At 53.8% G+C, this 22,921-nt stretch overlaps 1 protein-coding gene across 3 annotated transcripts in view; it reads left to right on the top strand.

The window, feature by feature from the left end:
- Nucleotides 1–21,127, top strand: part of RERE (arginine-glutamic acid dipeptide repeats) — a 470,948-nt gene extending 449,821 nt beyond the window's left edge. For all 3 annotated transcript variants that reach the window (XM_025378261.1, XM_025378250.1, XM_025378272.1), the window contains 11 exons: nt 7,591–7,753; nt 8,707–8,799; nt 9,269–9,468; nt 10,654–10,815; nt 11,612–11,725; nt 11,999–13,377; nt 13,503–13,725; nt 14,567–15,287; nt 17,200–17,346; nt 17,890–18,070; nt 18,394–21,127. In XM_025378261.1, the coding sequence (XP_025234046.1) occupies nt 7,591–7,753; nt 8,707–8,799; nt 9,269–9,468; nt 10,654–10,815; nt 11,612–11,725; nt 11,999–13,377; nt 13,503–13,725; nt 14,567–15,287; nt 17,200–17,346; nt 17,890–18,070; nt 18,394–18,427 (3,417 nt within the window). In that variant the 3' untranslated portion in view covers nt 18,428–21,127. The remainder of the gene's footprint in view (nt 1–7,590; nt 7,754–8,706; nt 8,800–9,268; nt 9,469–10,653; nt 10,816–11,611; nt 11,726–11,998; nt 13,378–13,502; nt 13,726–14,566; nt 15,288–17,199; nt 17,347–17,889; nt 18,071–18,393) is intronic.
- Nucleotides 21,128–22,921: the final 1,794 nt, after the last annotated feature.

Here is a 22,921-nt window from a genome sequence, read left to right as displayed (position 1 = left end):
GGGCCAGAGCTCTTTCCTCATGGCCTGGGTCACTCTCTGGGCCGCTCTCTGGACCCGGATTTAGGAAGCAGCTCTGCACCGTGTTTCTTTCTCCCTCTCTGCCCCTACATAATTTGAGGCCTTGTTTTTTTATTATCTGTTGCTTGCTGGGATTTCTCCCTGAAAAAACATATCTTAATAAAAAGTTTTAGATCTCTCCACTTCATGCAGTAAGGAAGGGGTGGATTTCTTCATGCCTTTTACATGAACCACCAAAGAAGGAGCCAGATGATAACTGTGGGGCATTTTTTCAAACAGAAGTTTTAGCAGGGGAACAACATTCTGATTCTGATTGCACATTAGCAGAGAGTTAAGGCATTGTATAGAGATTATTTAGCTGCTCCTTCTGTATTCATGTTAAAATATTTGTTTAGCCATAGGAACAGATAATCATGTGTCTCAGATAATTAAAATGATTTCTTCTAAATGCTTACTTTTTTAAACTCTGAGATGGGATCAGTTGTGTACAAGGATGTGCACTCAGCAGCCCTGACCCTGATGGCTCCTGTCCCATCACATAACTACAGTCTGCTCAGCTGATAGTGGCAGGTGGGCTTCGAGGACCTGTGAAATAGCTTCAGAAGGAAACTGTGTTTATAACCCTGTTATCCATGAGAAGCTTCCAGGCCTACCTCCTGATCCCCCATCTCTCAGACTGCCCCCTCCTTGTTAGTGGACGATGCGTGGCCCAGAAAGGGTGCCCATTGGAAACTTTGGTGGTGAAAAAGAAAGGAGCTGCAGCTGACCCTCACTAGTGGCACAAGGCTGGAGCCTGGGCACATGCGACGCTGCAGGGATCTGGTTTAGATACGTGCCTGCCTACATCTCCCCTCTGTCTGTGTGGACAAGGAGGCAGGAAACTGGTGTTCCAGGGCCTTCCTTAACATAGCTGTAAGGCCAGCAGTCCTCATCATTCTTTGCTGTTGGTCGTAAAACCGTGTTGTGACCATGGAAGATTCTCACTGCTCACCATGCACTGAATTGAAAGGGAGTGTGTATATGGTTATTTACAAAGGACTGAGTCCTTTGGCTTAATTTAAAACACATACACACACACACACACACATATGCACACAAGACCTGATGGTAGGTGGCAGGCTGCAGATACCCTGGATGCCATGTGTGGGGGTCCCCAGACCTCATCTTCTGTTGCAATCCCTCCTCTTCCTCAGGGGGTGTCCAGACTTCTTGGGTGATGTGGTAATAATGATATAATTACCAAAAGCAATGGGACTCAATCTTGGGTGTACCCTTATGCTCCTAATATGAGACAGCAGAAACCATTGATTTAACCTTCTCCTCCCTCCATGTCAGCCTGTCAGAGGATCTTGTCTGAGGAGTTTGTGCTGGGCTCAGGCAGAAGAGAAGCTGGGCCCCGTACTGGAAACAGGCATGCTTGCTACGAATGAGCCTTTTATATTCAAAATGCTTCCAGTGCCTTCCTCTTCAATAATCTGTTCTACTTTTGCACTCCCCCATGCCCCTAAAGAGAGAAAACATGTAGTTTATCTTACTTTAAAAAAAAAAAGAATTCTTATTTTTTAATTGGGCAGGACAGGTTACAGGTTCTCTTCCCATAGCATTCCAGTGCCTGCGGGAAATTAAATAGCATTTGGTTTGGTGGATAGTGTTTCACTTTACCACATGCGTGCAGGTAAATTGACCTGTTGGAAAGCCTGGAAGGAGACCGTGCTCACATCTGTGCACACACGCACATAGACAGGGGCACCCACTTGGCCCCTGCATCGGGTCACCTATCACTTACCCACGGTAAAGCAGAACTGGGCCTGGCCAGAACGGCAAAACCAGTATTAATACCTGAAATGGGTACAGCCAGCCTCTAGGAGGTAGGCAGCCCCAGCCCCTGTTGCTCCAGGCAGCAGAGGGAGCTCTTAAAGACCTGCGCTGATGTCTTATGTTGTATGTGTGAACTTGATAGACTTGGCATCCTAACCCTGGAGGGGCAGAAGTAAAGTGGTGGCTAAGGAGGAGAAAGTGGTCTGAGCCCAGCAGGCCCCTGGATGGCAGGAGCCGCTACCATTGAGCTGTCCCCCACTAGGCCCAGAGTCAGCTGACTCTGCGTCCTTAGCTTTTTCTTTCTCTCCTGAGGCCCCTCACCCAGATTGCCTGGTGCCAGGCAGCTTACTACTTCTTCCCTCTCTCTTCTTCCATGTGTGGCATTCCCTTCCCCTTGTTTTTCTTTTTATGAGAAATTAGAGGAACCTAATGGTGCTTATTTTCTTAATTCTGTCTTAGTATATACCCTGGAAAGACAGCTCTGCTGGGAAGAGACTCCTAAGTCCAGGAGCCAAGCTCCTGTCATTGCCAGGAGCTTTTTGCATATGACCTGTGGGAAAAATTTAGCCCCCCACCGCCAATAGAAAAAGGAAAGGAGAGAGAATCTGCTAAATATAGCCCAGTGGATTTGAGCACTTCTCTTGGCAAGAGCTGCAGCCAGTAACACTGTCAGTTGGAGATGACTTCGCCCCCTTTCTTTCCCATTTCTGCCCAGGCACTAAACCAGTTGAGTTCCTCATGCTGTGTGCAATTATAGCACCGAGACATAAGATATGTTGACTGTGAGACCTTGTTGTGAGTTGAGGTGAGAGCATCGGGAGCAAAATGATCATTATAGGCCATTCATGTCGACAACATTTATACCTCTGTGTTTGCTTGCAAGCAAAATCAGGAGCTAATTTGCAAGGCTGCCTTTGTGGAGCTGCCTTTTGATTAATGATTGCCTGTGTTAATGTTTCAGTAAGCTATTGATTTCTGCAACAGCTTTTGTTCCCTGAATTTATGTGCAGCAGGTCTCTGCAGCACACACTATGCATGTTTGATTAAAGTTCAATTGACTTCATTCCTGGCGAGGCCTCTAGCTGCTTCATTCCCTATTTGTAGAACCAGAGCTTTCCCCGACATGTTCTTTTGTTTGTGCTCAAGACCTTGCCACCCATGCAGTCACCAATATGCCATTTCCAATCCTAGATTCGCTCCATTCCAGTGTTGAATCCCTTGGTAGACATAACAGTGGTTGAGAGGCAGCTAATAAAACCTGGCCTGGATTTGTTGTTGTTGTTCGTCAGCTTATTGACGTAAAATTGGTATGCCTGTCATATGTGGTATGAATACCATAAAAATGCACCCACTTTAAGTACACAGTTTCATGAGATTTGACCGCTGTATACATTTGTGTCAGTGACACCACATTCAACTTATAGAGCATTTTCATCACCCCGGAATGCTTGCCTGAGTTCTTTTAGTTTCTTGTCCCCCACCCTCCAGGCTCTCGGCAACCACTAGTTTGGTTTTTGTGATTTCTGGAAAGGAGTCATGCAGCACCCACCGTCCTGTCTGCCTGCTTTTCATGCAGCATGGTGTCATTGAGAGTCACCCATGTCATTGCATGTGTCATTGGTCTGTGCCTTTTAATTCCCAAGTCGTAGTCTAGTGAATGTGGGGATACCATTGTTTGTTTATCCATTCTCCTGCTCGTGGGCCTTTAGGTCATTTCCAGTTTGGACTGTTAAAAATAGTTTCTGGCCGGGTGCGGTGGCTCACGCCTGTAATCCCAGCACTTTGGGAGGCTGAGGCGGGCGGATCACAAGGTCAGGAGATCAAGACCATCCTGGCGAACATGGTAAAACCCTGTCTCTACTAAAAATACAAAAAAAAAATTATCTGGGCGTGGTGGTGGGTGCCTGTAGTCCCAGCTACTCGGGAGGCTGAGACAGGAGAATGGTGTGAACCCGGGGGTTCAGAGCTTGCAGTGAGCAGAGATCGTGCCACTGCACTCCAGCCTGGGCAACAGAGTGAGACTCCATTTCAAAAAAAAAAAAAGAATAGTTTCTATGAATGGATCCGGAAAAGTCTTTGTGTGAGAATTTTTTTTCTTTTGAGTAAATAAGAGAAGAATTGCTGGGTTTTTGGTAGATATAATTGTTTGAGCATTCTGTATTTCCACCAGCAGTATATGACAGTTCTGGTCAGTCCGTCACCTTCCTGAATTGTAAGTTTACCATTCTTACCACCTGTGACTTCACTGCTGTGGAGGACAGTCCTTTTGTCTGGTCATTTTCATCCTTGGCACTCAGATGGTGAAACCTGTTCTGGACTCTGCTACTTCTTTAAGGGGTGTTACTTAAGTGTCAACAAAAAGTTGATGTTGATTTCAATGTTAGATTTCTTTCTTTTGTCTTGATTTTTTTCACTTGTTGGCAGAGAACAGTGGTGCCAGGAGCAAAGGTTTGAAAGTTGAGCCTTTTTTCTGTCTAGCATAGGGCAGTTTCTTACCTCACTGAACTCTGACTTCTTGTTTTTAAGTCTTATTTTTTTTAAAGAGCTGAGCTCTCTCCCTGTTGCCCAGGCTGGAGTGCAATGGCACAGTCGTAGCTCACTGCAGGTCAGCCGTGAGCTACGTAGCTCAGCCTCCTGGGCTCAAGTGATCCTCCTGCCTCAGCTTCCTCAATAGCTGGTATTATAGGCACACACCACCATGCTGGGCTAGTTTTTTAAACTTTTTTGTAGAGATTGTTGCCCAGGCTCGTCTTGAACTCCTGGCCTCAAGCAATCCTCCTGCCTTGGTCTCCCAAGTAGCTGGGACTGCCGGTGCACACTACCATGCCCAGCTAATTTTTTTTTTTTTTTTTTGAGGTTGGGGACTAAGTCTCACTATGTTGCCCAGGCTGGTCTTGAACTCCTGGCCTCAAGTGATTCTCCTGCCTCAGCCTCCCAAAGTACTGGTATTACAGGCATAAACTGCTGCGCCTGGCTTCTTCCCTTAACCTGGGATCTGCAGGTTACTATCTTTTAAAGCCATTTCAAAACATACGTATTTGATAAATAGAAATAATTGATTATAACTGTGTGTAGCAATATTGCATTATAGACAAATGCTATTTAGAAAGGTCAGGTTGCTGCTTTCTGACAGCCTTCAGGTAAGACTCGGAGGTATGGCAGAAGCTCAGGTACCACCTTCTTACTTGATTTTTCTCTCCCATTTTTGTTCCCTTTTGTCTCCTATAGCTTTGCATTTCTTCTTACATCCCAAGTTTTTTTTTTTTTTTTTTTTTCTTTTGAGGCGGAGTCTCCCTCTGTCGCTGAGACTGGAGTGCAGTGGCATGATCAGCTCACTGCAAGCTCCGCCTCCTGGGTTCACGCCATTCTCTTGTCCCAGCCTCCTGAGTAGCTGGGAATACAGGCGCCCGCCACCACGCCCGGCTAATTTGTTGTATTTTTTTAGTAGAGACGGGGTTTCACCGTGTTAGCCAGGATGGTCTCGATCTCCTGACCTTGTGATCCACCCGCCTCAGCCTCCCAAAGTGCTGGGATTACAGACGTGAGCCACCACGCCCCGCCACATCCCAAGCTTTTATCATTGAGTAGCTCCTAAAATAACTTGAACTGCGGAAGTAGAAGGAACCACTGTGAGTTTTTTCTCATGCTGCTTTCAAGCTCTGGGATGGGCTGTGACTTACCACAGCACCCGTTGCCCTTTTGAGCTCATGAAGCACAACACTTGGACAGAGTATTGGAGTGGGACTGCTCCCTGCCTTGACTTCTCTTCCATATTTTCTCAGAGGAAAACCAGACGCAGGTCAGCGTTTATGTCAGCAGTGATAATCCCCTAGCAGGATTTATGAATCTTCCCTCTAGCCAACACCTAGGAGCAGTATAGATAAATGCATTTCCAAGTCTGGAAAGTGGGAAGTGAAAAGAGCCAGGATGTTCACAGATGATGACCTTAGGGGCCAGGATGCTCATCCCCACTGGGACAGTTGTAGCCCGCATTCTTAGACTAGCATGGGAGAGAGAAGCCAGTCAGCAATTCCAACGGCAGTATCTGCATTTCCCCTTATCATTCAGTTCCCATCTCATGGAACCGAGGGGTGGGCGCATACACATACGTGTAGGGACATGAGTGTGCTTGTCCCGAGGTGGCTCCCTGGCCCCGCTGGCCTGGGGTTATGCTTCATCTGCTAGGTACTGGTGATCAGGAGTGATTTGTTAAGTGCTTGAGGAGGCTGAGACACAGCCAGTGCTCCAGGAGATCCATGTGATGGGTTTTATAGGCCAGTCAGCCCTCCTTCAAGGCATTCCAGCCCTTCCAGCCCTCCTTTAGGGACCACAGCCGTGGTCCCACTTCTTAGAAAAATGCCCAGGCATAAGATGCAGCTGCGGGCAGTCGAGTATTAAATGCACAGGCCTCCCCTGCCTTGCGGAAGCCACTCCCCCACCTGAAATCTGCCCACTTCTCTTGTCACTGTGTTCTGAGGCCGTTTCCTCTGGGGGTGTTTTGGGTGAAACCTGGTCTGATTGGGTGAGTTTGTCACGTGGCAGCTACATGTCTTTATTTGGTTTGTCTATTTTAGTCCTTCTAACACTAGTCTTTCCACCACCCCCCCGCCCCCCGCCCCCACTTTGCCCTCTCTCTTTCTGGCTCCTCCATTCACAAGACAGTGTTTGATGAGGCAAAGTGGGGGTGCGGGTACCTCCAAGACAACTCCCAGCATCTAGTCGCCAAGCTAATAGACTTTCTACAGTGTTGATTTAATTAGAGGGGAACCGGGTGCTCTGTGCTGTCTCACTTGACTGATTTTTTTTTTTTTTTTTTTTAGTTTTAGGTAAAGAGACTTTATCTTGGTTGTTTAAGAAATCGTCTTGTGTGTGTAGGGTGAGACAGCAGCCTGCAGCGCCCTGAGGGCTGGGGGTGCCCAAAGTGCCCTTTCTTTAAAAAGCTTACATTTGCTATATTTCCAAAAAGATGTCTTGCTTTTGTTTCTGCTGGGCCATGAAAAGGCCTTGGATGTGTGACATTTCACCTTTGCATCAGCACCGCTGTGTCTGTCCTCTTGTAGTCTTTCTTTGTCAGCATAGTCTTTCTTTGCCAAGCCCAGTGCTTGCCTCTGGACATCGTGCCGGCATGTCAGATGTGGGCCTTCAGATGGAGCCGGGTGGAGGCTGTGGAGCAGTTTCCTGAGCGCGAGGTCTCTGTTCTTTCTGACCTGCTTGGCCCTGATTCCTCACCACCTGGGCAGTTTGCTTTGGTTGGTTGGTTGTTTCTGGGGGAGTCTTAACTGGCTGGGCATTTCCTTCTCACACCTGTGTGATTTCACTGGCATTATTGTAAAGAAAGCATCACTGTGTTCACACACATGCACAGACTCTCACATGTACACACAGCTAGAATGTAAGCTCCTCGTGGGCAGGAATCTTCTCTCCTTTTCGTCTATTGTGGATGATGTGCCTCCCATGCTTACAACGGTGGTGGGGTCTGACATAGCAGACACCCAACAAGTACTTGTTCTTGGTGTCTGGAAGTCAAGCTGTGCTGGACTGAGGAGGCAGACCCCCTTCATGCAGTCCATGGGCAGCTCAGTGGCTGTTTCTTGGACAAGCCCAGTTCCTCTCCCCACTCCAAGAGCGACTGGTCTTCATTCTCGTCTCTGGTGCGGCTGTTACACACCCAGCTTTCCACTCTGGCAGAGAGGGTGCGGTGGGGCACGGAAAAGCCCCAGGCCCTCCCTCATAGTCAGCCCTTCTCTTTTGCAGGGGGAGCTGATCACCTTCTATTACTATTGGAAGAAGACCCCCGAAGCAGCCAGCTCCCGAGCCCATCGTAGGCACCGCAGGCAGGCCGTGTTCAGGAGGATTAAGACTCGCACTGCGTCCACACCTGTCAACACACCCTCCAGACCCCCGTCCAGTGAATTCTGTGAGTAGGGGTCTTGGCACCACAGTGAGCGGAGGGGAGACTGTTCACAGGCAGCCTGTCCCACTCTGGGCCCATAGGAGCTGATGGCTCCAGGAAACATGAGTGGGTGTGCACCCATGTTCCAGTGCATGTGTGAAACCTGACCTAAATATAGGCCTATGGTGGGGGTGGGGAACAGGGTGAGGATTCAGGAGGGAGACTTTAGAACATTATTTGTACATTTAAATATTTCTCATAAACTCGACATCATCTTAGGTTTTTACAAAAAATATACGTCTTGGCCTGGGATGTTTTTGGCCTTTTCCTGGGAAGGTTTTCCATTTGACAGGTGATGTACTTGATGTCCTGTTTGAATTCTCATTGCACTTTTGGTTGTAATAAGATCAGATTAACACTTTCTTCTTTCTCCTCCTGCTTTACCAAGATCCTCTTTTTGGTCCCAGTATGATGTACAATCTAATGGTGCTGGAGCCCACACCTTCTCACTCCTAAAAAACTGGGATGTAGCAAAAATGCCTTATAGCTCTGTCCTGGCCTGGGACGCTGAACCCGAGGGGCGCCTGTGTTGCTCATGCAGGTGACCAGAAATCACCTAGCAGGACTGGTGGGGGACACTCGGTGAAGATGGAATTTCTCAGGATTGCCTGGACATATTAGGGAGGGGGGCAGCATGGGCGCACTTGTCCCAGTTCAGACTCACCCGTTAACGGGCATCAGTGACAGGGCAGGCCCTTAAGTATGGCCCCTCACGCATAAGCCGTCTGTTCTGGTGACTGACACTGAGGAGCTCGAAGTGGTCCTTTACAGACACTGTCCCACCTCAGCCTGTGCAGCCAGCCAGTCTGGCTGGTGGCCAGAGCCTGCAGCAGGCCAGAGGTCACAGGGGACCCCCCCGCCTTGGCTGAGTATAATGGTGTCTTCCCCCACCCTCACTATGTGCCTGCCACGCCCAGTGGACCTGAGTTCAGCCAGTGAAGATGACTTCGACAGTGAGGACAGCGAGCAGGAGCTGAAGGGGTACGCCTGCCGCCACTGCTTCACCACCAGTAAGTGGCCTTGTCACGCCCCTGGGTTGGGGCGGGGGCACAAGCACTTCTATGTTCTGAACATTTCATGCATCCAGCTGGAAGCCTGCCAGGGACAGTACTTGATTTGACATTTGCATTGTGCTTCGGGATTAGAGAAAGTTAGAAATGTTTAGTTTACTTTACTCCCCTGCTTGGCAGTCGGTATGGAATACTGACTGGTAGGCAGGACAAGCTGAGTGGGATCGGTGGTTGACACTGTGGTTCCTAGGAGCTTGCTACCAGCTTTTCCTGGGCACCCCAAGATGAAGTGGGCAGCAGATGCTTCTGAATCCCTCTCCTCCTGGCCCTGGGGGAGCAGGGCAGCACTAGCTCTGGGGTGCTGGTGGCATCAAGTTTGGGTAGAGCCCACAGAAGGGCCCCTCTGCCCAGACATCTGCAGGGAGAGGGAGGGTTTCCAAGGCTGGCCCCTGCCACTTCCCTCACACAGCCTCTAAAGATTGGCACCACGGAGGCCGGGAGAACATCCTGCTTTGCACCGACTGTCGCATCCACTTCAAGAAATACGGCGAGCTCCCACCCATTGAGAAGCCTGTGGACCCACCACCGTTTATGTTCAAACCCGTCAAGGAAGAGGATGATGGGCTCAGTGGGAAGCATAGCATGAGGACACGGCGGAGTCGGGGCTCGGTGAGTCCCCTGAGGCCATGGGGCTCCTGGCAACTTCTTCAGTTTCCTGGGATGTGTCGAGGCCTGAGCCTACCGGGGGAGGAAGCGAAAGTCTTGTTTACCAAACAGAGCCCTGGAGGGGAGCTGCTTTGCCTGAGGCAAGGCAGTAGCTTGCCTGTGGGCTGGGAAGAGCGCTCTGTTCTCTCCTTCGACGGGCCCCAGGGCGGCATGCCGCCCTGGGTTTTATAGCAAACTCTTAGCTTCTGGCTCAGTGCAGGCTCTCCAAGGCCCTGGGAGCTTCTTGCGGTGTCAATTCCATTGTAGCAAATCTCTGCTATTTTAAATTTGCAGGCTCTTTTGTGTTAGGGTGTTTGTGGTTTTTAAAAAATGTTTGATCCCATTTTGGAAACTTCTGGTACATTTTTCTGCTCACTGTATAGCTCCTGCCATAAAGAGACTTTGTTTTCTAGGTTGGAAATGTGCCAGAGACTTTGGGAGGGGCTGTTTCCAGGTTTGGGGCTGAGGGTACTGACAGGGTCTTTCCCTTGAGCCTCCCCTATGGCCCCTTTAGGCAGGTGGGTGGGACCTTCCTCCACCCCTTGTATGCTGTCAGGGCTGGCCCGCCCCGCTCACTCAGAAGGGAGCGGTCCACCAGCCAGAACCGTTGTCTCCTGATCTCTTCTGAGCCCTCATGGCTTTGCAGAAACATGCTGAAGCCCTCAGCGGCTTGGGGAGCTGAGCAGCTTTATTTGACAGCTTCATCTCTTTGGGTCACTTCCTGTCCTGTTAGATTAAATCCACAGGTGTTTGATTTCATTTGGTTTGGTTGAGAGAATGGACAATTATGAGGAATAAACAGAAAGGGTAGGGTACTTTAAAGATGGCCCCAGTCGACTTTCTGCCACTCAGAAAGCGTGGTTCGTTTCCAGCACACGTTGTTCAGGACAGTCCCTTGGGATGAGTGCTTTAGGTTTGAGAACCGCTTTCTGGCATGAGCCCACCCATTTCCCCACCTCTTCCCTGAGCTCCACACGGACCTTCACGCAGCCAGCGACGGGCAGGGTAGCCTATTGTTTGCCAAGGTCTAGGATTTGCTGAGAGGCTGATGCGGTGTGCTCTTCAGGCTCCTTCCTGTGGGCTGGGCTCAGGTGGGCCCACATGGGGACCGGGAATCTGGTGTCACCAGTCTTCGGTTTGGGTGGGCAGATGTCGACACTACGCAGTGGTCGGAAGAAGCAGCCAGCCAGCCCTGATGGTCGCACCTCACCCATCAATGAAGACATCCGCTCCAGCGGCCGGAACTCCCCTAGCGCTGCCAGCACCTCCAGCAATGACAGTAAAGCAGAGACAGTGAAGAAGTCGGCCAAGGTCAGGTGCTGGGGGAATAGTAGGGGCTATTCTGTCCCTCCCTTCCATTAAAACTGGGTTGCTGGCGTTCGTGATCAGCTCCCTCAGACACAAGGATGCAGCTCAGCATTGTCCTGGCCTAGGGGCTGCAGACTGAAGGCTGGGGGCCTAGAGAAAGGGGCTCCAGCACCAACCCTTGGGGGCCACCTCTGTCTCAAACTTCCCAAGTTCTCAAAGGTAGAGAGTGTGGGGAGTGGTTAGAACGGCTCCCTCCAGAGCCAAGTACAGTCCTCCCTCGGTATCTTCTGGAGATTGGCTCCAGAGCCTCCACCTCCACCGCCCAGGATACCAAAATCCACAGGTGCTCAAATCTCATATACGTTGACACAGTGTTTTGCACGTAACCAGTCACATCCTCCTGTAGACTCTAAATCATCCCTAGGTTACTTCTACTGCCCAGTACAATGTAAACGCAGTAAACAGTGGTTCCACTGCCTTGTTTAGGAGACAATGACAAGAAAACACTATGTGCATGTTCAGTATAGATGTAACCATCATAGTCCTGCCTACATTTTCAGTCCGCGGTTGCTTGAATGTGAGGATGCAAACCCACAGATGCGGAGGGCTGGCTGTCATTCCCACCCCCAGATACGTGTTCCTTCTTGGCCCTAGTTGACCCTTCTAGAGCTTTTTGCTCCTGGAGATGGAACTCAGAATGAGGGAGCAAAGTTGTCTATAAACTGTCATCATTTCCCTGCTGAGGCTGATGGGATGGCCTCCCTTGGCCTGATTGCTCCTTGTGGGCTTCCCCCTGCAGAAGGTGAAGGAGGAAGCCTCTTCCCCTCTTAAGAGTACCAAACGCCAGCGGGAGAAGGTGGCCTCTGATACGGAGGAGGCTGACAGGACCAGCTCCAAGAAGACAAAAACGCAGGTGAGGTTTGCCGCTGAGCCTTGCTGAGTTAAGCTAATGCTTCTTCAGAAGCCCCCAGCCGGGGTTCTCCCTAGTCGGTGGCCGTGCCCTGTCTCCTAGTGTGGGGCTGGAATGGCCCTTGACACTGGCTGGGTTGGGGCACGACCTGTGGTTCTGGAGCCAAGCTTGCTACTTCATCTGCTCAAACCCTTACTGTGTGTCCAGCGCTGGCGGTGCAGAGCACACAGGGCTCTGCCCTCCTGGGACTTCCATCCTTCCCTTCTCTGATTCTAGGAGATCAGCCGGCCCAACTCACCATCTGAAGGCGAGGGAGAGAGTTCAGACAGTCGCAGCGTCAACGATGAGGGTAGCAGTGACCCCAAAGACATCGACCAGGACAATCGCAGCACGTCCCCGAGCATCCCCAGCCCCCAGGACAATGAGAGTGACTCGGACTCGTCAGCCCAGCAGCAGATGCTGCAGGCCCAGCCCCCAGCCTTGCAGGCTCCCACTGGGGTCACCCCAGCTCCCTCCTCAGCTCCTCCAGGGACCCCTCAGCTGCCTGCGCCAGGGCCCATGCCCTCTGCCACTGCAGTTCCCCCGCAGGGCTCCCCCACGGCCTCCCAGGCCCCTAACCAGCCGCAGGCTCCCACAGCGCCTGTTCCGCATACCCACATCCAACAGGCACCGGCCCTGCACCCCCAGCGGCCACCCTCCCCGCATCCCCCGCCACATCCCTCACCGCACCCCCCTCTGCAGCCTCTGACTGGGTCGGCAGGCCAGCCCTCTGCACCCTCTCATGCCCAGCCCACCCTGCACGGTCAGGGCCCACCTGGCCCTCACAGCCTACAGACTGGGCCCCTGCTGCAGCACCCAGGCCCCCCACAGCCCTTTGGCCTCCCTCCCCAGGCCTCCCAAGGCCAGGCCCCTCTGGGGACCTCCCCAGCCGCAGCGCACCCTCACACCTCCCTGCAGCTGCCAGCCTCTCAGTCGGCGCTGCAGTCCCAACAGCCTCCACGGGAGCAGCCCCTGCCGCCAGCGCCCTTGGCCATGCCCCACATCAAGCCCCCGCCCACCACTCCCATCCCCCAGCTGCCGGCGCCACAGGCCCACAAGCACCCTCCCCACCTCTCAGGGCCCTCACCCTTCTCCATGAATGCCAACCTGCCGCCCCCTCCAGCCCTGAAGCCCCTGAGCTCCCTGTCCACACACCATCCCCCGTCGGCTCACCCCCCACCCCTGCAGCTCATGCCTCAGAGCCAGCCGTTGCCCTCCTCACCTGCCCAGCCCCCTGGGCTGACCCAGAGCCAGAACCTGCCCCCGCCTCCTGCCTCCCATCCCCCTACAGGCCTCCACCAGGTGGCCCCCCAACCCCCATTTGCTCAGCACCCCTTTGTCCCTGGAGGCCCTCCTCCCATCACCCCTCCGACCTGCCCCTCCACCTCTACCCCACCGGCGGGACCTGGCACCTCAGCCCAGCCACCCTGTTCTGCTGCGGTGGCTTCAGGAGGCAGCATAGCAGGGGGGTCATCCTGCCCACTCCCCACGGTCCAGATCAAGGAGGAGGCTCTGGATGACGCTGAGGAGCCTGAGAGTCCCCCTCCCCCACCAAGGAGCCCATCCCCTGAGCCCACTGTGGTGGACACCCCCAGCCACGCCAGCCAGTCAGCTAGGTAAGCTTCCTAGAGCTCCGGGACAGGTCAGGCACAGGTGGGCTGGTGGGGGCAAGTTCTGGTGGGAGGGAGGGACGGGGTGGGTTTTGGCAGGAGCTCCCAGCAAGATCTGTGACTTTTCTCAGGTTCTACAAACACCTGGACCGGGGCTACAACTCGTGTGCACGGACAGACCTGTACTTCATGCCTCTGGCCGGGTCCAAGCTGGCCAAGAAGAGGGAGGAGGCCATTGAGAAGGCCAAGCGCGAGGCTGAGCAGAAAGCCCGAGAGGAGCGAGAGCGGGAGAAGGAAAAGGAGAAGGAGCGGGAGCGGGAACGAGAGCGGGAGCGCGAGGCAGAGCGGGCAGCTGTGAGTCCAGGGTTGGCGAGGTGTGAGGGGGGCGCTGGTCCGTCCTGCGCCTGGGAGCCACGCTGGGCCACCCAGCACTGCCCTTGGCTGCCTGACTCGGCCTCCTGGCAGCTAGAGGGTTGGGTGCTATTTATACCCTCTCTCCACGCCTGACGGGGGCTGCACGTCCCAAGCTGCTGGGGTAACTGCACATGGCAGGTCTAGGCTGACTCCCAGCAGTAACTGGGTGTCCTCCTGCCTGAGGGCCTTCAAGGAAAGGGCCTGTCGTTCCCCTGTAGCCTTTGGGTTCATAACTTCTAAGTAATTTGAAGGAGCCAGGGAGAAGCACAAGGGGTGCCTTGAGATAAGACCCGAGCACTCAGGCGGTAACCAGGCCTCGAGGGGCGTCTCCAGCTGTCCTGCCTGTGGCCGCCTCATGGGCTGGGTGCTGTGGTGGTGGCCAGCTCTCTGCTGTCGTCGGGAGGAGAGGGCAGCCAACCCAGGAGGTGGCATGAGGGGCTCCTGGTGAGGTTCCTGGCCTGCTGGGCTCACTCACCCATGCCCCCTGGCTGTCACTGCCAGACACACCCTCACACGTAGACACCTCACACATGAGCTTTGTCTCACAGGGGCACACTCCCATCTGGGCCTGAGGGGAGCTGCGGGCACAGATGAGCCCGACCGTGCAGGGCCTGGACTGCATCCTGGTGTCAGGCCAAGGCCAGGGCCAGGTCTCTGTGGAGGGACCAGGGTGGCCTGTCAGAGCAGGCCAGGAGCAGGACCAGGCCCACCTCCGCATTGTGGGTCAAGTGGAGACCCCAGGCGCTCTGGGGACCCCTCATGTTTTCTTTTCCTTCCGCAGAAGGCATCCAGCTCAGCGCATGAAGGTCGTCTCAGTGACCCCCAGCTCAGTGGTCCTGGCCACATGCGGCCATCCTTCGAGCCACCACCAACCACCATTGCTGCCGTGCCCCCCTACATCGGGCCTGACACACCTGCCCTTCGGACTCTGAGCGAGTACGCCCGGCCCCACGTCATGTCGCCCACCAACCGCAACCACCCCTTCTACATGCCCCTTAACCCCACGGACCCCCTGCTGGCCTACCACATGCCTGGCCTCTACAACGTCGACCCCACCATCCGTGAGCGGGAGCTCCGGGAGCGGGAGATCCGAGAGCGGGAGATCCGGGAGCGCGAGCTGCGGGAGAGGATGAAACCGGGCTTCGAGGTGAAGCCCCCAGAGCTGGACCCCCTGCACCCAGCCGCCAACCCCATGGAGCACTTTGCCCGGCACAGCGCCCTCACCATACCCCCGACGGCCGGGCCCCACCCTTTTGCTTCTTTCCACCCGGGCCTGAACCCCTTGGAGAGGGAGAGACTGGCCCTGGCGGGCCCCCAGCTGCGGCCCGAGATGAGCTACCCTGACAGACTGGCAGCAGAGCGTATCCACGCAGAGCGCATGGCGTCACTGACCAGCGACCCCCTGGCCCGACTGCAGATGTTCAACGTGACTCCACACCATCACCAGCACTCACACATTCACTCCCACCTCCACCTCCACCAGCAGGACCCCCTCCACCAAGGTGCGTGCCCCGGCGTGGCAGGTGGGACAGAGGCACAGGGAGGGGTGCAGAGCCTGATGAGTGATAGTCACCATCCAGGAGCAGAAAGTGTTCTTTTCTGAACAGATTCCTCATACTTGGCAGATCTTAGAAGAGCTCAGCATCCACTACCGTCATGGTTTTGCTGTATCACAGTCTGTCCTTGGCCCTGCAGCTCTCCAGAACTGCAAGGCCTCAGACAGCTGCAGCACACAGGGGTGAAGCCTGTGTTATCGGCCCTGTGCCTGGGATGGAGGGAAGTGGCCTAGGCCCACGGGGCAGGGTAAGGGCAGCACAGCAGTGTCATGTGGCCTTTGGAGCCAAGGAACGTACAGATGAGGCACTGCGCTACTCAGGGGTCACTTGGTGAGAATTAAAAGCACAGTCCTCTTCTCTTGAGGAGCGAGGCTGGGCAGGCCTCCTGCTGGCTTTGGCTGAGTTCTCCGAGCTGACCCACCTGGCCAGGGCTGCCCAGTCCTATCCACCATGGGAGTAGGAGCTCCTGAAGGCCGCTCATTCACCAGCTGTGGGGAGGCTGCTCTAAGGCAGAGGTGAGATGGCGCAGGAGGGTGGCTACTGTGCTTTAAGGAGGCAGGTTCACCGCTCCATGGGACTTGGGAGTACAGGTCCCGTGGTACAGCCTGTGTGCAGGGCTTCCTCACCAGCCACCCTCCAGTGTGGGGCAGGATGACTGAGAGGCCAAGGCCCAGAGGGAGGGTGGGGAGCCACCTTGCTTGGAGGCACCAGGTGCCTCCCCTGCTCCTGTACCCAGTCCTGGCATGGGAGAGCACTCACCATTGCCATCCTCATATCTGAAGCTCTATTGCCACCTGGTGTAGACCTTACAAGCCTTGGTCTAACAAGTGTTGAGGACAGGTAGTCATTTGCTCATTCCTGCATCATTCATTCAGCATGTGTTTACTGAACCCCTGGGATGTGCCAGGCACAGTTGTAGGTGCTGGCAGAACCCCTGTCCACATTCACCTTCCAGTTTGGGGAGATAGTTGAAAGATGTGTGCTGGGTTGTGAGAGGTGGAAAGTGCACGTTCTGGAAGAAAATAAATCCGGAAGAGGGAATCAGGAGAGTGGGGGGCAGGGGCAGTGTGGCAGTTTTGAGAAGGCTGTCAGGAGAGGCCCGCTGAGGACGTAGCAGAGACATGGAGGAGGTGAAAGGGCAAGCTGTGGGAAACAGGGGCAAGAGCAGCCACAGAGGCCGAGGGGGGCTCCCAACCTTCCAGGGACCCCCGGGCAGTGTGGCTGGAGGTGGCAACCCTGAAACCCTGCCAGCACCTGTGTTGGCTGGAGCTGGGGGATAGGAGGTAAGGGTAGGAGGTGGTGTGGTGAGGTCAGATCAAGGCAACTTTCTGAAGGGAGAGATGCAAGATTTGGCGCCAGCAGAGAAGAGAGGGCAGTGCCGGGCCGGGTTCCCATTCTGTGCCACCGGCTCTGCTGGCCTCCTTTGGGTTCTGCAAGTGAAAGGCAGGGAGACAGCCCTTGGCAGGGCGTGCCAGCCCAACACCTGGTGGGGCAAGGCTGTATGCTCCTGTGACCTGACAGGCAGAGGGCAGGCCCAGGTGGCTGACGAGAGGAACCCTGCTGATCCCAGATCCTTGACCAAACCGGACTGAGATTGCCTGTTGGGGGCGCTCCACAAAGGGACTAGGAAGTACCTGCATCAGCGGTGGGCTCATCACTTCTCTCTGCCTCTGGAGCTGTTGTTGAAGGTGGAGGCAGCCACTTTAGGGCAGGGCCACCTGCAACCAGGTGGTGCATCCGGCCCTGGTGACCCGGAGCCAGCTTGGGCTAGGAGGAAGTCATTGGCCATTCCAGCTAAGGGGGACAAACATTGAAGAGCCGCGCGCTGCCTCCATCTGGCCTTTTGTCCTTTCTTTAGGTTCAGCAGGCCCCGTTCACCCGCTGGTCGACCCCCTGACTGCTGGCCCCCACCTGGCTCGCTTCCCCTACCCGCCTGGCACTCTCCCCAACCCTCTGCTTGGACAGCCACCTCACGAGCACGAGATGCTTCGCCATCCAGTTTTCGGTAAGACTTCCCCTCTGGGAGGGGCGGGGAAGCCGTGTGAGTTGGGTTGGGGTCTGGTCTGCTGTCTTCATTCATTCATTCATTCATTCATTCATTCATTCATTCATTCATGCGTTGAGCAGGCAGGTTCTTTCCCCCTGCATGCAGGGGGTCCGTGGGGGAAACAAGCCTGCACTCTGGCACTCTGGGGGCTGCCTGGGGTAGGGGGTCATAAATGCATCAGCCTTGCTAAGAGCCAGGACTGCAGGACCAGTCAAAGTAGCAGAGGGGGCTCATAGCAGGTCTCTGAAGGAGAAGCACTTGGGCTGAGGCCTGGAGCATGTGGAGGAGGGGCCGGGAAGGGTCCAGGCAGAGGCTCCCAAGGGCACCTCCTGCCTCCCTGGAGGCTCTGCCTTCTGGCTTTCTGCAGTCTGGGAGGGGCTGGCTCCTGTGTCCGTGCTGGCACCTCTCCTGTGCTCCTTGCCGTTTGCTGTGCCTGTGCTGTCCCGGTCTTGGCCAGTCCTCTGGCTATTTCTGTAGCGCAGGTTGTTTTGTGTTTGGCAGGCACCCCCTATCCCCGAGACCTGCCTGGGGCCATCCCACCCCCCATGTCAGCAGCCCACCAGCTGCAGGCCATGCACGCCCAGTCGGCTGAGCTGCAGAGACTGGCCATGGAGCAGCAGTGGCTGCATGGACACCCCCACATGCATGGTGGCCACCTACCAAGTCAGGAAGATTATTACAGGTGAGGTGGGGTGCTGGGAGGGAGTGGAGGGGGATCTGAGCCCAGGCTCCCACCAAATCCCCCATGTGCCCACGGTGCTTCTCCCGCAGTGCCCAGGGCCAGGCTCCTCCCCCTCGGCCTGCTGGGCCCTAGAGGGGACATTGCGGAACCACAGTGATGGGAGAAGCAGAGGAAGGGAGGTGTTGGGAGGGTAGGTCAGCTACACAGGAGGCTGCAGGCTTGGGCTTGGATTGCCTGGCTATTGCCTTTGGGGTTGCCCCCAGCCTGCCTGACTGCCTGCCTAGGCCTGAGACTAAATATGCTTTCCTGTTTTGTCTTTCCAGTCGACTGAAGAAAGAAGGTGACAAGCAGTTATAAGTTATTTATTTGTTAATGCTGGCTGTGGAAACCCCAGTTCTTGGGGGGAGAAACAGGACTTTTTACATACAATAGGAGCTGCAAAAGCAAAAAGAATATCTTCTAAAGATTTCTTTATATATTTAAAAACCCACAACTAAAAATGTATCCACATAATAGTGTTCGTTTGTCGAGAGGATTTCCCGAGACTGGTTTGGATCTCCCTGCATGACAGTCCCCCAGAAACTTAGTGAGTCCTGGACTGGACTGAACATCCAGAAAGCTTCCCTGCAATCTTGGGGTTTGGCTTTAGTTTTCTTTTCCTTGATTTCTCAGTAGGTGCTAGAATCCAGTTCACACCCTTCACTGTGCGTGCAGACACACTGACACACTCTGCCACGAGTGCTCCAGAGCCCGCGAGGCTTGCAGATCGGTGGCATAGGAATTTGGAATCCAAGAGCTATAATTTTTAGAAAAATCTTTTATTTTAATACATTGTAGGAAATCTTCATAATTTGAGAAAGTTCTGCAGCATGGCTTTTTACGTCTGTAAATAAATAATTTTAGAACAGCCTTTTTTTTCTTCCATAAACTACTATTGTGATCTATTTTTTCCAGCCATGTCACTAATTGTGAATTCCTACCAACTATTGACAGAATACAGAGTTGATTTTTTAATAAAAAGTTATATATAATTATCCCTTTAATTAAAGGGAGCAAAGGGGCGTTCCACATGGACAGAGGCTTGGGCCGAGGCCTGGTCACAGCAGCGAGCATCCAGGGTTTGCAGGGACGATGTTACAGACTGTCTGTTTTGCTGCCTTGCGTTTCACTTGTGTCTGCTCCTAGCCTGTGCTCTGCCAGCAGCGCAGACTTCTGCTTCATCAGACCTCTTCCATTTTGCACAGGGAGTGCAGGAGGTGAATGTTCACTTTCTGTTCTCCGGTGTCACTGTTCTGTTTCCACGGGATGGAAAGCGCATGGGCCTGTGTCCATTGTAGATTTCCTTCTAGATTTCTATGTACACACACTTGATTGTTCTGGATGAATGTCTTTTTTAATACTCCGAAAATTTCATCATCTAAGAAATTCAAGAAAATGATTCCATATAAATAGCACATGAGCAACCCAGGACATATGCCTGCCAAAAGGATCTGTTAGAAGGCTGCCCTCTCGTGCTCATTGTCATCTGGATCTTGTGGTGAGGACGGCCCTGTCATTCTTGCCACAGACTGAGGCCACTTTTGAGCAAGGGAGATCCTGGAGTTAAGACAGGTGTTGGGGGTAGTCTGTATTTCACCCTAGGAGCAGGTCTGCATGGTGACCTCGCCCCGCACTGGTAAACCATTTGAGTCCCACTCTTCGTCCTGGAAGTGGGAACTGGAGTCCCACCCACAAATGTGCAGTCAGAAAGCCAGCTTTGTGGGGGCCGCTTCTTAGGAGGCCAGGCCCTTCTGAGCGGAACAGTCCTGGAGAGAGCCTGCCCTCCTTTCCAGGGTGCCGCTGTAATGCACTTTCTCCCAGGCTGAGTGCAGGCTCTTCCGGGTTGTCTCCCCTCTGTCAGCCCTGCTTCCTGCCAGGACATGTCCTCTTCCGATCTTTTTCTCTCAGACACTTGACAGCTCTTCTGCCATTGTGCTGGTCCCATCCCAAGAATTGTAGGACAAAAAGAGACCACACTGGGTCAGAGGACACAAAGTCCACCTAGGACCCAGGCCGCAGAGGGAGCAGGAAGAGAGGCTGATAGTTTGATCCAGAAACCAGCAGGTACTAGCTCAAATTCAGGTTCTGGAGTCAAATAGGGGCATTTCCAGTTTCTCTTAAAAACCAGGTTTGGTTTCAGTTGGGATAGGATTGTTTTGTCTGTTGAAAATGTTTCTAGGTTTTTTTTTCTTCCATTTTTCTCTCATTCCATTTCTGCCTTAGCTTTAGTTTCTTAGCGGGGAGGAAAGCTCACATTCACCTTCTGCCGTGGGACTTCAGACCACAGTGGCTTGGAGGCATTCGTCTCCTTCTGGGGTGGGGACAGGCTCTCAGGGCAGGCTTGTTCCCATGGCTCTGAGTGAGGCCTCTTCCTGCTGGGCTGCCAGACTCCTGCGCCCGGGCCCCCACCTTCTCGGCTTTTGGTTTTTCTTTCTTTTTGGTAGAACACAACATCTGCCATTCAGTTAAACCTTCTTTATCTCCTCCTCTGTCATCCGTTTTTCCAAAGAATTAAGAGTCGAGTCCTCTGAGGTCTGTACTTGAAAACCGTCCGAAGGTGTTCTCGTTACGTTTGCTTTTCTCCCCGTATCCCAAGGCGAAGCACTGAGATTCTTCCATCTAAAAAACCCTCGACCCGAAACCCTCACCTGGTCAGCTACAGTTTGTTTAGGAGGCCCTGACCTTCACGGTGTCTTTGAAGCCCAACCACTTGGTTTCCTTCAGATTTTCCTCCCTTTGTTCAGGGTTTGGTTTGGCTCCTCTGTGTGTGTCCGTATCTTGTTCAGTGTCCTCGAGGTTGAGCTTCACTCCACTGCGGCAGAGGCAGAGTGCACACTCGGATTTGCTACATTTCTATATATCTTGAAGCTAAATGTATATATGAGTAGTTCGCCGTGAGATAACACAGTGTGAACAGTAGACACCCAGAAATCGTGACTTCTGTGTTCTCTCCATTTGAGTATTTTGTAATTTTTTTGAAATATTTGTGGACATAAATAAAACCAAGCTACACTACAACCCCTGGGTGTCTCCCATGCGCTGTCTCATTCCTGGAGAGTGGGTGAGGATCCTGGCTGTTACGCTAGGTGGGGAAGGAGCAGAGGGAGAGTCGGCTGTTCCCTGCTACTCAGGACCCTGTTTGAGCGGCTTCCAGAAACATCCTCTGTCTGGGAAGAGGCTTTCCCTGGTGAGGGTGCCATCTTTCTGCGGCGGCTCCCCAAGCAACGGGATGGGCCCTAAGCAGGCATTGGCACTGGGACTAAAAGCATCTTCCCCACCCCTCGCCATTCACCCCACACCTCTAATCTGTGGACATCGCCAGCGTGTATGGGCGTGTGGCAGCCTCCCTGCTCAGGAGACATCAGAGCCGCCCTCACCTGTCTCTCCCCAAGGCCAGCCAGTGCCCCAGCACCCCACCCTCCTGCCCAGCTCTAGAGTCGCCCTCAGGTGGCAGATGTATCCCAGTCCTAGGGGGCTCTGACCCTCCAAAGGGGCAGCAGGCAGCCTGCAGCGTGTGGACATGGCCACATGGGCAGGCATGGTTGGAATCTGCACTGTGGCTTAAGAACCTGTCGGGAATCTGCACTGTGGCTTAAGAACCTGTCGAGGGCGTTTTCCTGAAGCCTCAGGATTGTCCCGGGAAGTGTGTCCACCCCTTGTCATCTGGCATGGGGCCATGAGTTTCTAGATGTTTTGGGACATGGGAAGAGAACAGCGCAGAAGGCTGTTGGTAAACTGCCCTCAAACCAGGCAGGATCCGCCACGTGGTAAAGACTTGGGGAGCAGCAGGCACCAGGCACTGCCTCACTCAGGACCTGAGAAAGCATCGTCATACAAGGACCCGAGTGGCACACGCAGTGACGGTCCTCGAGGCAAACAGCAGGGGTCCTGCTCAGCATCGTAGCTGACCAGGGCACAGGAATGGGCCTACAGGCCGGCCGCGGGAGCCCCAGGTGGCTCTCAGTCCAGGTCTTGAGTGAGAGGATGGCACTGGGGTGGCTGGGAGAGGCTGGAATCCAGGCGCTGTCTTTGTGGGTCTCTGGGACTGCCCCCCTTTAGGAAGCTGCTGTGTTTAGCAGGTACAGGTCTGTGAGGTGTAGATTTCAGGGTGGTCAAATGATTGGACCCAAGCATCTTGAGTAGATAGTAGGTTGATGCTACAACAAGGCCTCATCAGAGCTGGGCAGCTTCTCAGGTGTGAACAGCTGTGGCCATTGTCACCACTCTGCCATGCACGCATGTGAGGAAGAGGGCTGGGAATGCTAACCAGACATCTGCTGGGTGGACGGGGTGGAGGGAAATGGTGCTGTCCTCCAGCAGCACCCCCAAGCTGGGCCCTCACCTCTTGCTGCCCCAAGGCGTGCCCTCTGCCCCTTTGTTCCTGGAAATGCATCCTCAGCTTGGACATGGTGGCTCAGCAGCCCCGCTGGTTCCACTGCAGGTGGGCTAGGGAGATGGCACTTGGCAGGACATGGTGTAAGTCCCAGGGCCTCAGCACAGTGTAGGTGTGCCGCAGGGTGTGTGGCTGCATGGTTGGTAAGTGTCCACGGTAAGTCTAGGGAGGGGAGACCTCACTTAGGCCTCACCTGGGTAAGACAAGATCACGTATCTGAGGGCAAGGATGCACCGTGGAGAGATCAGCGGTGGCCTCCCACACACACACGGGATTGCAAGCTTCCAGGCCCTCAAAAATCAGCACTGGTGAGCTATACAGTTGTGGATGTGATCAGCTGATGAATGGTGGCGGGGCCCTTCTGTGTGGAAACTGAGGAGACGTGAGGACCCCTCATCTGAGCTAAGAGCCCTCACTAG

Source organism: Theropithecus gelada, chromosome 1, assembly GCF_003255815.1.
Source record: "Theropithecus gelada isolate Dixy chromosome 1, Tgel_1.0, whole genome shotgun sequence".
Lineage (NCBI taxonomy): Eukaryota > Metazoa > Chordata > Mammalia > Primates > Cercopithecidae > Theropithecus > Theropithecus gelada.
The sequence above is the reverse complement of the archived record's forward strand: the minus strand, read 5'-3'. Positions and strand labels throughout refer to the sequence as shown.